The following is a 15,428-nucleotide window of genomic DNA, read 5'->3' as shown; positions in this document are numbered from 1 at the left end:
AAGTTAAATGACATATTTATGTATTATGCCTTTATTTTATGTGTGATAGAAGGTGGAACAGTTAATAACTAATATCTCCATTATACTAATACTTGTAAAGTTCTAATCAATTACCAAACGATCCTTAGTTGTATTAGTAGAAATCGATTATTCAAGAACGTAGAAGAATAAACTTCAAATAAAAGCATATATAATTGAACTAATCCATTAATTTATGTGGCATACTCCATGACTCCATGTAGGCATGTGAGAGATGTTTGGATGCTACGTAAGTCAAAAAGGTGTAAAAAATTACAAAAAAAAAACAAAACAGTTCGGATAATAGGATCTTAGTTTAGTTAAGATGTGTCTCAGAGATTTCGATCATAATAGTCTAGGAGGTACTTATGTCTCATTCCTTTTTAAATATTGTATCAAATAAAATGTGTTAATTAAAATGGAACGAAAAAAGTATTTTTGTTTCTCCATTTGCTTAGTTGTTTCCTCACGACTCTACCAGCCAATTACAACAATGTTTTGCAAGCCTTTTAAACGTGCTCCCTAATAATTGAAGAGGAAAAACTTATGGAATTTAAAGAAAAAGAGATAACAATATTAAGATAAAATACAGAATAAATAATTAGGAGTATTAGTTAGTTCTGAAATTATATATTTTATAATGATGAAATATAAATTATTCTTTTACATAGTACTATAATTAATTATCTCATAAAATACCTCAAATTATGAAATAAATTTTATCTTAAATATAATTAAAATATATCATATCTTATATCACCTACCGAACGATCATTTTAAATAAATGAAAAATAGAATAAAAAAGATGGAGACATATATAGCTCATCATTGTACGCTGCAGCGAGCACCACAGGAAGAAAATATCCCAACATAATTATCTTTCCAAATTCCATCTATGCTATTGGGTTTGTGTTGGCACAGTTATCTCATGAATATTTTGGTGATGTGATTGATGATCGATTTTTGTGCAAATTTATTACGTAACTCTCTGTAGGTAGTTGGGAGAGCAATACGTCTCCTCGCCATTTTTCAGATATATTTTGGGTTATTAGGAGTTATTTCTCCGCCATATCACTCTAAAATGGTGAGACTGTACGTACTGCCCCACCAACTCCCTACGGAGGGTACCATAAAGGTACGAAAAAAATTCGTTCAGAATCATATCACCAAATTATTCATGGGATTACACACACAAAAAATAGAGAAAATCACATAATTACTATAAATTGGCCTCTAAATGCCAAAAGTTCACTCTAAACATGGTGAGACTGTACACAATGCTTCCCCAACTCCCTACAGAGAATTCCATAAAGGTTTCGTAATATATTCATCTATAAGTCATATCACCAAAATATTAATCGGCTAACACACATGAAAAATTGAGAAAATCGCCTAAATAATGTAAATTGACTCCTTAATGCCCATAAATCACTCTAAAAATGGTAAAATTGTACGTACTGCTCCCCCAACTCCCTTTGAAGGGTTCCGTAAAGAGTTTTGCAAAAATTTCGTCTGAAAGCCATGTCACCAATATATTCAGGGTTAATACACACGAAAAATCGAGTAATTTGCATAATTCCTAAAAAAGGCTTGTAAGTGCAAAAACAGGCATTAAAAAAATTGCATGAGTATATGTGGTGGCTCCCTAACTCATTACGAAAGTCCTCATAAAGTTTTTTCAGAAATTTTTTTCGGGTGCTCTGAGGCGCTAGATTCAAGGGCTAATACACACGAAAAATCAAGGAATTTGCATAATTCATAAAAAAATGGCCTGTAAATGCGAAAATAGCTGTTAAAAATGGTGTGGGTATATGTGGTGGTTCCCTTACTCACTACAGAGGTTCTCATAAAGTTTTTTCAGAAAACAATTTTGGGTGCTCCGAGTCGCCAGATTCATGGGCTAATACACATGAACAATCGAGCAATTTGCATAATTTCTAAAAAAGAATCTATAAATGTGGAAATAGTCGTTAAAAATGATGTGAGTATACGTGGTGATCTCCAACTCATTATAGAATTACTCATAAAGTTTTTTCAGAAAAAAAAATTGGGTGCTCTAATGCGCCAGATTCATAGGCTAATACACCCAAAAATTGATTTTTTTTACGTAATTCCTAAAAAAGGGTCAGTAAATGCATAAATAAGCGTTAAGAAATAGTGTGAGTATAAGTGATGGTTCCCAACTCATTACAGAGGTCCTTATAAAGATTTTTCAGAATATGTTTTTGGGTGCTCCGAGGCGCCAAATCCATGCAATAATACACACGAAAATTAATTTGTATCACATAAATTAGAATAGAAAAAAATTATCGTAAAAGTCTCGTAAATTAATAATAATCATGTTAATAATTATTTGTCTTTCCAAATTCTATGTATGTTATTGAGTCTGTGTTAGCACGAGCTTATATGTCTAGTACTAAAACAATGTATGAAGCAAATCGAATTAGTACTAAGTTACTCCGCTAGTTTTAGTTTGTGTATCTTAGTTTCATGGGATATTAATTTATGAAAGTATAGACGACTTTTAAAATTTTGTAATCTTAAACTAAAAATATGTGTAGATATTTGTGTGGATGTAAATATACGTTACATTTGTTTTTTATGCATACTTGAAATCAAATAAAGAATAAAAATAACATCAAATCAGTCGAATTACATATCGAAATCAAACTTCAATTCATATAATTTTGTCTCACATTTCAAGCTAGGTCCACTAACATTATCATCTAAACAAAAGAAGAAACCAATTTCTCTTTTTCTTTAACTTAGTCAGAAAAAATGACATGATTTTAACAAACAAAAAGTAGAAAGATTTGTGATCATTCTTTTCCAAATCCTACAACTTTAATACGGTATTACTGAATACCATATTGAATTGAATTTATTTTTAACTATTGAACTCGAAATTTGGAAATCTCGAACTGAATACCAAACTTTCACCACTAACTTTAGGGGTAAAACGAGAAGTTTAAAAGTTAAATTTTTACTAAGTATAAAAATGTATATCATTACTTTTTTAGCACATAGGGAGTAATAAATTTCCCTTCTATAAGCAACATGTCTTAAAGTTTACTAGGTGAAAAAAACTCAACTTCCTCATCTTCCTTGATTAACAAATCTTCTTCATGTATACAACTTGACCTTTCATTTGCTAGAAAATCTACGCATTTTTTCGTCCCCTTCCTTCCGTTGCAAATACAAAACGCCATCAGAGCGCAACATTGTTAGAATGTCATATGTAAAACCTCAAGAACCATGGTCTTGATCTTCCATTTCTTCAATTATAACATACTTGGTAGCTGTATTTCCTAATGGTGATCCAGTTTCATCTTCACTTGTGCTACTTTTATGAATTTTGTCATACTTGAGTAACGAAAATGAAAAAATTACGTCTTCAATACGTGCCATTAAATCATGCCAATTCAGATGGTTGCGCTAAGAAAGACAATTTATAGTTCAACAATATAAAAAGTGATAAAAGAGCAACAAGTATCATATTAGGCAATCACACACAATTTATCCAAAAAAATAAATAATAAGATAAAATAAAAGTCAACAAAACAAAGCTCGAATTCTGGTTAGTATCCCCAGCGGAGTCGCTAGAGATGTCACACCCTTTTTTTCGCACGGCGGAAAGGGTTTTTTCAATCTAAGTGTTCGTATTGATTAAGAGATTATTATTTTTTATTTTTTTTATTTTTTCCAGAGTCGCCACTTGGAATTGAGTTATGATGTTCCAAGTCACCTTTTATTTAATCCCTAATCAAAAGGAAATGACTCTTTGTTTGGTTTGCTAACCAAAAATTCAGGTAAGGAATTCTGTTGATCAAGGGGAAGGTATTAGGCATCCCTCGAGTACTCTCGTGGTTCTAGCACTGTCTCTTTTATTGACTTATACTTATCTTGATATGTTTTTGGATAATTTGTGTATATATGTCATGGTTTGCTTATTTTTTAATTGTTGAATTTTTATTAGTCTTAAACCGGATGCATAACTGCATTCTCGATCTTGACATTTGGAGACATAATCGTCTTCCCCTCTCGAGTTCATCACATCTAATAATCTCAAATTACATCTCTTGGTTTGAATTAACAAAATTAATTATTGAAATAATTTGGCCAAGGTGCGTAACCGCATCCTTGAGTTTCTTAAGTATCTCAAAAAGATGTGGAACCACATTCTTAATTGAGATGAAATTTAATTATTATTGTTACTCATCTAATGTATAATAGAGCCTAATATATTATATTAAAGCAGTCTAAAATAAATAGTAAAATGTTAAAGTGACCAAACTTTTCTACATTTAACTTATCACCTGCCCACGAAATACTATATTCAATTAATTACATTGTTTTATTAACATGATAGTACTTGCTGTTTCTAGCAAAACAGAATGTCATTAGTTTATAATTTTTTAATATAATTATTAATTTACAATAATGCATAACTAAATAAACAAATACACTAAAGGCACACTTTAACACTTTAACATTCAAATGTTGTGACTTGCACAACCAGAAGTGGCATGACGAATAAATTCGTCTCGTCCACATCCATAATTCCTTGAGGCCAAAATGGCAATGCTAGATCAACGTCTTTGTTTGCTTGTTGAAGAAAATCATCAAGCTTACAATTGACCGTTGCTTTTATATAAGTTACACCTTGATCGAGACAAAGAATTGACGATTCATCTTCAGCAAATCGACCAGCTAAAGGGTAAAGATGTGTTGAAACTCAAACCTTTGCTAGTCAAGAGGACTACTGCTGGATCAGTCAAGAACATTTGTTGCAGTGGGCTTGAATCTCCTTAAAGAGAGCGAGATATCCGTGCCTCATCCTGAAGAGATTTATTTCTTCATTTTTAGTTTCAATTGTAATCTTGTATTTTTTGTTATCTTGTAAGTTTTTCACTAACATAATTAATTATCTCATAAAATATCTCAATTTATGACATAATCTTTAAGTGTAATTAAAATATATCATATCTTATCACACCAATCAAATGATCATTTTAAATAAATAAAAAAATGAATAAAAAAGGATGGAGACACATACAGCTCATCATTATACGCTGCAGCGAGCACCACAGGAAGAAAATATCCCAACATAATTATCTTTCCAAATTCCATCTATGCTATTGGGTTTGTGTGGGCACAGTTAGCCCATGATTATTTTAGTGATGTGATTGACGGTGGATTTTTGTGCAAAGCTATTGCGTAACCCTCTGTAGAGAGTTGTGAGAGAAATATGTGAAGCCTTGTCATTTTTTAGACATATTTTGGGCTATTAGGAGTTATATCTCCGTCATATCACTCTAAAAATGGTGAGACTGTACGTACTGTTCCACCAACTCCCTAAGGAGGGTACCATAAAGGTTCGCAAAAAAAATCGTTCGGAAGTCATATCACCAAATTATTCATGGAATAACACACACAAAAAATTAAGAAAATCACATAATTCCTGTAAATTGGTCTCTAAATGCCTAAAGTTCACTCTAAAAAATGTGAAATTGTACGTAATGCTCCCCAACTCCCTACGGAGGATTCCATACAGGTTTCCTAACATAGGAAGAGAGGGGAGTGAGAGAGGAAGAAAGGGGAGCAAGAGATGAGAGATGCGAGCGAGAGAGTCAGTGTATATATCCTAGATACATGTGAATCCACAACTAAATGTTATTTAACGACTTTTGAAAGTCGCCACTAAATAGTGATTTTTTGTAGCGAACATTCGCTACTACAAGTAAACAAAAATGCTAACAAAAATCTTACATTATTTATTTTAGTACAATCCTTGCTACAACTTAAAATGCTACTTAATTATAGTCAAAGCGTGTTCATAGAAAATGAAAGAACATGAAAATTAAAATGAAGGGAGTACAAATTAAATGAAAGAACATGAAAATTAAACCCTAAAATTTAGCAAAATCTATGATATCTTGGTCACATGCAAGTTTATCCATGTACTTTTCCTCCAAATCCATTTGCACAGCAATTCCAGTCTCACATTCAGTATCATACAACCAAAATCCGGAAAATTTGGCCAGAATTTGGTTAGAAATTTTCAAAAGTCTATAATATCCTTTTTATTTTTAAAAAAACTGATTTTTTTAAATTTTTTTTAATTAAATGGTATTAAAGTTAAAATGGTAAAAATGTTCAAAAAGATAAAATAACATAGTGTGAAATATGTTATTTTACCATTCTGGCCAAAAGAATTTTTCCATTTTATAATGATGAAATATAAATTATTCATTTACATAGTAATATAATTAATTATCTCATAAAATATCTCAATTTATGACATAATCTTTAAGTGTAATTAAAATATATCATATCTTATCACACCTATGGAACGATCATTTTAAATTTAAAAAAATGAATGAAAAAAGATGGAGACATATACAGCTCATCATTGTACGCTGCAGCGAGCACCACAGGAAGAAAATATCCCAACATAATTATCTTTCCAAATTCCATCTATGCTATTGGGTTTGTGTGGACACAGTTAATTCATGAATATTTTGGTGATGTGACTGACGGTTGATTTTTGTGCAAAGTCATTACGGAACCCTCTGTAGAGAGTTGTGAGAGAAATATGTGAAGTCTTGTCATTTTTTAGACATATTTTGGGCTATTAGGAGTTATATCTCCGTCATATCACTCTAAAAATAGTGAGACTGTACGTAATGCTCCACCAACTCCCTACGGAAGGTACCATAAAGGTTCACAAAAAAAATCGTTCGGAAGTCATATCACCAAATTATTCATGGAATAACACACACACAAAATTAAGAAAATCTTGGTCTTTAAATGCCCAAAGTTCACTCTAAAAAATGTGAGATTGTACGTAATGCTCCCCCAACTCCCAACGGAGGATTCCATAAAGGTTTCCTAACATAGGAAGAGAGGGGAGCGAGAAAGGAAGAAAGGGGAGCAAGAGATGAGAGATGCGAGCGAGAGAATCAATGTATATCCTAGATACATGTGAATCCATAATCAAATGTTATTTAACGACTTTTGGAAGTCGCCACTAAATGGTAAAATTCCGAATATTGTAATGTAGTGTATTTAAGTAGTTAGTTCTTAACTAGTAACATTTTTGTAAGTTTCTTTTTCAAGTCGTAATATCTTCTATAAGCAACATGTCTTATAGTCTACTAGGTGAAAAAACTCAACTTCCTTGATTAAGAAATATTCCTCATGTATACGATTGACCTTCATTTGGTAGAAAATCTATGCATTTTTTCGTCCCCTTCCTTCCGTTGCAAATACAAAACGCCATCAGAGTGCAGCGTAGTTGAAATGTCATATGTAATACTTCAAGGACCATGGTCTTGATCTTCCATTTCTTCAAGTATAACATACTTGGTAGCTGCATTTCCTAATGGTGATCCAGTTTCATCTTCACTTGTGCTACCTTTATGAATTTTTTCATACATGAGTAGCGAAAATGGAAAAATTACGACTTCAACACATGCCATTAAACCATGCCAAAGTCACATTTTTGACTAAAACGGGCTCGATATCAACAATTTGATTGAACTACTATAGCTTAAGTAAACATACAGTCGTTTTGATTTAGGACGACTAAACTGCTAGGAACAGTTTAAACACTCCAACTTTGAGAACGCACATTCAGACACATCAACTCGTCTCCACTGTGTCAGTTGAACACTCAGATCATTTCTAAACGAACTAAGCCTATTAGAAGGCTTCATTTTCACTATGAGATGGAAAATCCACAAATTGAACTGATACCAGTGCTTGGACACATACATACCATAAAGAAAGCCAAAGTTCCGCCAAAAAGCATCAACAAACAACTTCTAGCTATATGCCATGACGTATCAAAGTAATTGGTGTGTCTGAATTCGTGCCACGGATCAAAAATAAGGGACAACACAGCAGTTGAAAGAGTCATTACCGGAGTAACATAGCTCATTAGTGTGAGTGGATTTTTTAAACCTGCAATAACCAAAGCATGCATTTCATTACACAATTTATTCACAAACTATAAAACAAATAACAAATCAACATATTAATTTGGTCAAAACTAGGACTAAGACAAAGCAGGGTTTGAGCTATGGAATTAGCCGCTGATTTGTATCAGGGTAGGCTGCCTACATCATGCTCTCTTGAGGTGTGGCCCTACCTTGGACCCTGCGTGAATGTGAGATGCTTCGTGCATCGAACTGCCCTTTTAAAACAAGATCAGATTTGATGTAGTCTAAGTAGTGGTGCAGTCGCTGCTGCTACGACTGCTAATAATAATGATGGTGATAATAACATTTCCAGAATATTTAAAATTTGCTAAGAGTTGTTCATAGTCATTACCATAGGCTTCTTTCTTTATGCCAGTTTTATGTTCAGCACAACCAGTTGGATATGGGAAAACAAACAGAAAAATACACAAAGTAAGCAAACATACTATTGACAAAACAACGGAACGAGAAATAAATTATAACAATGCAACGAATGTCACAAAATCCAACCTGCAGAAGAATCTGAGTCATAGTCCAGCGAAATCCAGACATAACTGCAGCAAGCATAACAAAGACAAATCCCAAAACTCAAATTCTGTCTCCTTTGCAACTGCATTATCAGAAAATGGAGTCAGACTTATCTACCAAACGGATGTAAATTAACAAATGACACAGTTATCAACAAGGCGATAAAGCTTACGAAAACACTCATTAAGAAGATTACCTAAGTTTATCCAAATTGTCAATGATAGTTGTGAAACGAGAAAATATTGTACGATAAAGTAAACGTTTTATCTGGTGTACAAGTGAAGGTTACAGATATGATTTATGAATGACAGATGAAGATGAAAATTATGAATACTTCTTCATATATGAGAATAAATAATACAAGAAATGACCAAGATGATCCCCAGCAGCTTTACATTTGGAGACTCCAACCTTACACAAATAATTGAGGCCATGTATTCAGCTTAGATATGAGCCCCGTCAAATGTATCGTATTCATCAAAGATAGTTATTTCATAGACGCTTTCAGGTTTTTAGTCCATAACGAATTAACAATCACATTCTATTAAGTCCTCAATATGGAAAAAAAAGTTGCATTTATGAATAATATTGTTGGATGTACATCTATAACAGAGGATCAAGTAGAAATTCGATGCTTCTGGCCCGCTACCCCCCATAAAAAATCACAATTAAACATAAGAGATCAGTGGTTAAAAGTAGTACCTGAAAGCAAATGCGAAGAATAGGAGAAAGATGGGCAGAGAGTTCGTATCAGAATAAGGAAGGAGAAAACAAAGTAAGAAATCTGTTATTCTTATTGATATTAGACGATTATTTGAGTGGCCCTTGAAGGCTTCGACAATCACACTTACTTTAGTGGCAGAGAGTTGTGACTGCTAAATTTCAAGGTACATAAATGCAAATATTAGAGCCCTCGACGAATATTAAGGGCGTGAGTTTAACAAACATGCTTTCTCAGAGCTCAATTTTTGAAGAAAAATTTGCAGTCTATCAGTATTGACACAAACTGTATGATGCACACCATAGTGGCAAATGTGACTGAGATGAAAACAAGGGATGCATTGCTGAGGTTCACATCCATTGCTGTTGTAAGAGCTGTCGGTACAACTGTGAAAGGCAAAGGCCGTCTATAGTATTAGTCGTGGAAAAAGATTCCTACATAAAGGTTAGAAATGAAAGACATAAGAGATTATATGTCTTGAACTCATGAAGAACTAACTTGGATAAAAATTGAGATTCTCGTACGTAACAGGAACTGCCTCTATTTGTGTACATAAAAGTTCATTTGAAACCATTGTCGATATATCAGTAATAAGCCAATAAGTGTAACATGTGGGCTTAACTAAGTCACAAACTATAGCTAATTGAAGCTGTCAACTCATAAGATGCACATACATTCAAGCTCGTTAATAATCCTACTCTCATCTTCCTATGTTTCGTAAACAAATCCACTGGACAAGTGCATAAACACATTATACACATATTTCCTGCTCTATAATATCATATGCCTTTCAAATACTTTTAGTTTTCTACTCAATCGAAACCAAAGAAAAAAGGGAATTATTAGTCTTAACGTTACCTTTCAAAGAATAGTCTCTCCAAGACATCATCACTGTAGGTTGAAATCGTTGATGCCAAAACCCGGTAATGGCCTTGGACAAAACAGCTTGCATCGCAAAGTGCACAGTGTTTATCAGTAAAGGCACAGGGAACTTCCCTAGTTTATCCCCAAGAAGACTTTTATTGTACCTATTCCCCATGTCAACACATGAGAAGAGCAAACACATCCTTTAAGCTTCAATAAACAACAACAATTACGTCTCAGTCTAAAATAAGCTGGGATCGTCTATATGTGACCAAGTTCCCCACTTAAATTCACCTCAGGACAACACTTTACGAAATAAACATAATCATGAAAAGTACTAGAAGTTCTCTATATTTCCTACTGGCATAAGAAACTCTATCATATAGTCCTACAAACCTCCTAGAAAGCATCGGCCTGAAGTAAATGTATGAACATGAAAAAAATATTTCTGAAGCTTCAATATACAACAACAACAATAACTACTACGTCTCAGTCCTCATTGGTCATGTTCCCCATCTCAATTCATATTAGGCCAACATTTTACGAAATAAAATAGAAAAGTTCTCCACATTTTCTACTGGCATATGAATCTCTAACTGTTTTATTTAAAAATGTATTTTGACTGGTTTAAGAGTCGCCACTTAATTTTTAAGAAAAATCAAGAAAACTATTCATTTTCAAATAGATCAAAACAGTAAATCTATTGAAAACTATTAAGGGGGTTCGGGGTTCTTATTAACATTTCGGGAAGGGTTTGAAAACACCCAAAATGTCCGCTAACTTGCGGTTATCCAACAATTAAAATATTTGGCTAACAATGGGCATGCTTGACTAGTTACCGAATGAACGAATTTTATAACTTAAAATCATTTAAAGAGGAAAAGGGAATATATTATCTAAAATGTCCAAGTAGAGAAAAGCTTCTAATTTTTTTAGAAATTAATTTAGAAAAAAGACAAGTATACTTAGTTATTTTAAGATAAAGTACTATAAGTTAGCTAACTTAAAATGGGTGTCCTTTGGGGAATTATGAGTTAAGAACCTTAAAATTAATTAGCAAATAAGCATGTACTAACAATAAAATTAACACGAAATATATAATAAGGAGAGAGGGAGATTCGGGCCCAAATTGGTTTTTCTGTCCGCCTGGGCCAATATTTTGGGGCCCACTTTCGTTTTGGGCTTTTCGGCCCATTTGAGTCACCTGCACCTGTCCTAGTCTGACATGAAATAAATATCTTTCTTTTGGACCTTAAGCCCAATTTCTCCACCTGTCCTAGGAACTAACAAGTAATAGTAAGTAAAATGGCAAGGACTTAGGCCCAATAATAACAAAATACAATTCCGAATAAATAAAGGTAGGCTTTGGCCCAATCTTTTTCAACTCCCGATTTGGTCCGCTTTTCTTTCAATTTCGAGACCTGTTCGTCGATTTTAAGATCTGGCTGACTCGGATATGTAAAAAAAAAAGACTTGAGCCTTCGCGGCCCTCCCGAAATGCAATAGGGAAGATAAGAGTTCATGGCGAACTCGGGCGGATTTCACATACAAAGACAAATAAAATCATATTAGCATGGGACGAGAAAATTCTAACACATTTTCTAAAAAATGAACAACATTAAGGCGACTAACAACTCAATACGACAAAATCATAATAAGATATTAAGGACTAATCTAATAATCACTACTCGTCGCTAGCTACAATGAGAAAAATGGATAAAGTTATTCTGATACACATTCACAAATACTACTAGGATATAAACAAAGAAATGTGATATGCGAATCGTGAACAAATTCTAGTTTGACCTCGGTCCACTCTCCATTTTCATGCATATACCTTTAAATTGACATTGATTAAATGAATTGTTGAGAATGCAGGCAGCGAACAAATGTTAAGCACTTAAGGCAGAACTCTGGAGTACACATAGAAACTGTTATCAAATGAGATTAATACTATATTTTAAACCAATAAGACTAAGAGATAAATGACTTAGCAAGTTTAACACTACAGTGATCAAACTAACATAACTTAATTACCAATATTGTAGCTATTCTATAAGGAAAATCAAATAATAGGGAGTCAACAAAGGATTCCTATAATTATCATTTATATGTATAAACTAGATAGAATGATATGACAAGTAAAAACAAATGAGATAAAAATAAAAATAAAAATTAATGCATAACAAGTAACTCCTAAATATTATCTAAAGACATATCACATGAAACCAAGAATAATAATAATGACGTAAGATCAAATGAGGAGATGAGATGCTACCGACTTAAGCCTTTTAATATACCGCTTGAGAATTCCATACATATTTTTTTATTATTATTTTTAAGCAAAAATGGATAAACCATAATTAACAAATGCCCCCCCGATTTTGAATAAAAAAAAACACTTAGACCAATTTTAAGTAAAAATAATAATAATAATAATAATAATAATAATAATAATAATAATAATAATAATAATAATAATAATAATAATAATAATAATAATAATAATAATAATAATAATAATAATAATAATAATAATAATAATAATAATAATAATAATAATAATAATAATAATAATAATAATAATAATAATAATAATAATAATAATAATAATAATAATAATAATAATAATAATAATAATAATAATAATAATAATAATAATAATAATAAATACCAAACATACAAACATATTCATTTTTGTTATTTAGTTGGGAATGGTATCATTGGATTCAATGCAACACAGATAGTCATGAAAATCTGAATCATTAGCGGAAATCTTACATTTTAAAACTCAACTGCAAATTTTGCATCAAAAAAAATAAGTAAAACGAAAGCACGGAAGCGGGTCTAACATATCGCTAAAGCAGTAAGGCAACAAAGGGATCCAATAAACAGAGGAAGCCAAGCCATCAGAATGAAAACGCAACTACACTAACAATGACAAACTAGAAAGAGAGCATCTCATGCTTGAAGACGTATTAGGCATACTAATTACAACAAGACAATCATATGATTCAAAACAATACGAAAACTAGGCTAAAAAAAAAGCTATAAATCGGATTTATACATTTAACCAAGACAGTGAAATCAATAACATGATGATCGGTTAGAAATTTAAACCAAACAGACTTTCGAACAAAGGTACGGAAATCGAAATAAAGGATAACGTAAGGATGAAGCCATAGAGATCAACAAAGTGCTCATTTCATACCACTCGGAATCAAACAAGACGTGAAGGAGATACCAAACTCCACACGAAGTACCGAAGTCAAATTCTCGCTATTTCAAGAGATTCAAAATTTCCAGTCGCTCTTAATATTCTTAAAACCCCAATACTTAAATGTCTTACATTTTGAGAGAATAAACTGTGAAAGGAGTGTTTTGAAAAGCTATGAGAGTCAAGAATAAAACAAAACGAGAACCACCACCAACAAAGAATTAACCTTTTATCATTTATACACAAACAATCGAATCACACCAATACATAATACAACTCAGATCTCAAACATCTATTGGAATCTAAACAAATGCGAGAATTGAGAGTTGTATACCTTTTGATGAGCAGCAACTGGGATACAAACGAGCAAGGAAACGATCTTCACCACGAGACTCGAACACGAACGACGGACGAGAATTCCGGGCAGAACCTCAGACTCGAGTGAAGCTTGAGAAAACCGATGCAAAACGAAGTAGTAACGCGATACTCCTATCGAAACTCAATCCTCTTGGCCTTGACTGTGTTTCTGTATATACATGTATGTATTTTAGCTATTTTCTTAACTTACTCTTCGTGTTTTTGCCCCAAAAATTCCTCTAAAAAAAGAGAAACCCGATAGTGAATAAAAATGGGGTTTATATAGTGGGGGAAATTAGGGTTCAGAAAAATGAGGGAAACAGATCAAAAAAATTCGAATAGACAAAGCCCAACTCCAATTTGAATTCAAAATCGTTCACCCCTTTCAGGGAGACAACCTTTTTCTCCAAAATTTGACCCATTCCGAAAGGGGAAAGGGTAGACGGGCGGACTTGATCAATTCAACTCATCCTTAGGCGCGACGTGGATCGATCCCACATCCCCAAGGACTGAGACGCGGCTGGAAGGACAAAATCGCAGGTGCTTTTGCTGCTGCAGGTACAAATTGGAAAGGGACATTGAGGAAGAAGACAAGAAAAATGCAGAGCACTGCCTGCTTTACTGCTTTTCCGTCTGCCTCCGCTTGACTCCGTGAATTAAATCGTTGGAATTTGACGTGTATTGTTGAAGAAGAACGAGCAGCTGTGTTGGGGGTCGGGTCAATTTGGTATGCTGTTGTTCACGTTGGGTTCTTTTGAGAAAAGAAGAAGTGGGTTTTGGGCTTGGGTCAGAAGAATGAAAAGGGTGGGCTTCTAATATTGGGTCAAAAGTTTGGCTAAAAGGGTTTAAGATAATTGGGTCTTGCAAAGGGTTGAAGAAATTGACTAAAATTGCCATATTAATCAATTGAATTTCGATTAGCATTTAGTCGGTGGATTTGATCAATACTTAAACAAGATGAATTTTCATAAATTAATTAAGGAGCTTCTTAATCTTAATGAAATAAAATAATTAACTTAATAAACTAATGATTCAAAATATAAACTACTAATTAACTTAATAAAATATTTAAGTAAAACTAAAATCTTTTGAAACGATTTTCGGTGCTCGATACTACTCCCAAAAATGTACTAGCTCTTATGTTTTTAAAACATATTTCTTCCTGCTGATATGAGATAATTACTCAAAAACTTGCCTGAAGGCTCTTTTGGAAATCTCAGTTTCCAACCTTGCTTCATTTAGGAAATGATAACTCTTTTCTGAAAAACTGGCCCGAAGGCCCCTTTGGAAATCTCAGTTTCCAACCTTGTTTAAATGTAAAAACATTTCCTTAAAAACTGCTTTGGGAATACATAGTTCCCTAATAACTTTGAGAAATGAACTCAACTTTAAACTCTTTACTTGACCTGCAACTTGAGCCTTAGAATGAAGTAAAAACGTTCATTAAAGACTCTCGAACAACTTTGAAAACTTGCTTGAACTAACTTCTTAACCTTGCTTGACTTGACTCTAACTTCTCTTTAACTCGATTCTAACTCGCCTTGAATTGAATTATGGATTCAAGGGATATAATCACCTGTTATGAATGAGTTCTAAACATTTAGATGCAACTTGAAGTGTTGGAGACAACTTGGAAACATAGGTACAATAAGAAATGCAGAAACATGGCCTTGACGGAAGTGATCTACAGACCGTAGGTCCATTCACGGTCCGTAAGTCATGACCGTAGATCAGTAGGCAA

At 33.0% G+C, this 15,428-nt stretch overlaps 1 protein-coding gene across 2 annotated transcripts in view; it reads right to left on the bottom strand.

The window, feature by feature from the left end:
* LOC102596992 (probable sugar phosphate/phosphate translocator At1g06470) overlaps window positions 1–12,522 on the bottom strand; it is a 21,470-nt gene extending 8,948 nt beyond the window's left edge. Inside the window, exons 1-2 of one of the 2 annotated variants that reach the window (XM_015309855.1) lie at window positions 10,108–12,522; window positions 9,550–9,635 (exon numbers count right to left, since the gene is read on the bottom strand). In XM_015309855.1, coding sequence (XP_015165341.1) covers window positions 9,550–9,635; window positions 10,108–10,315 — 294 coding nt within the window. In that variant the 5' untranslated portion in view covers window positions 10,316–12,522. Of the gene's footprint in view, window positions 1–9,549; window positions 9,684–10,107 lie in introns of both variants that reach the window. The other variant, XM_015309857.1, reaches the window with a different exon arrangement.
* Between the last annotated feature and the right edge of the window lie 2,906 nt (window positions 12,523–15,428).

Source organism: Solanum tuberosum, unplaced genomic scaffold (assembly GCF_000226075.1).
Source record: "Solanum tuberosum cultivar DM 1-3 516 R44 unplaced genomic scaffold, SolTub_3.0 scf00116, whole genome shotgun sequence".
Lineage (NCBI taxonomy): Eukaryota > Viridiplantae > Streptophyta > Magnoliopsida > Solanales > Solanaceae > Solanum > Solanum tuberosum.
The sequence above is the reverse complement of the archived record's forward strand: the minus strand, read 5'-3'. Positions and strand labels throughout refer to the sequence as shown.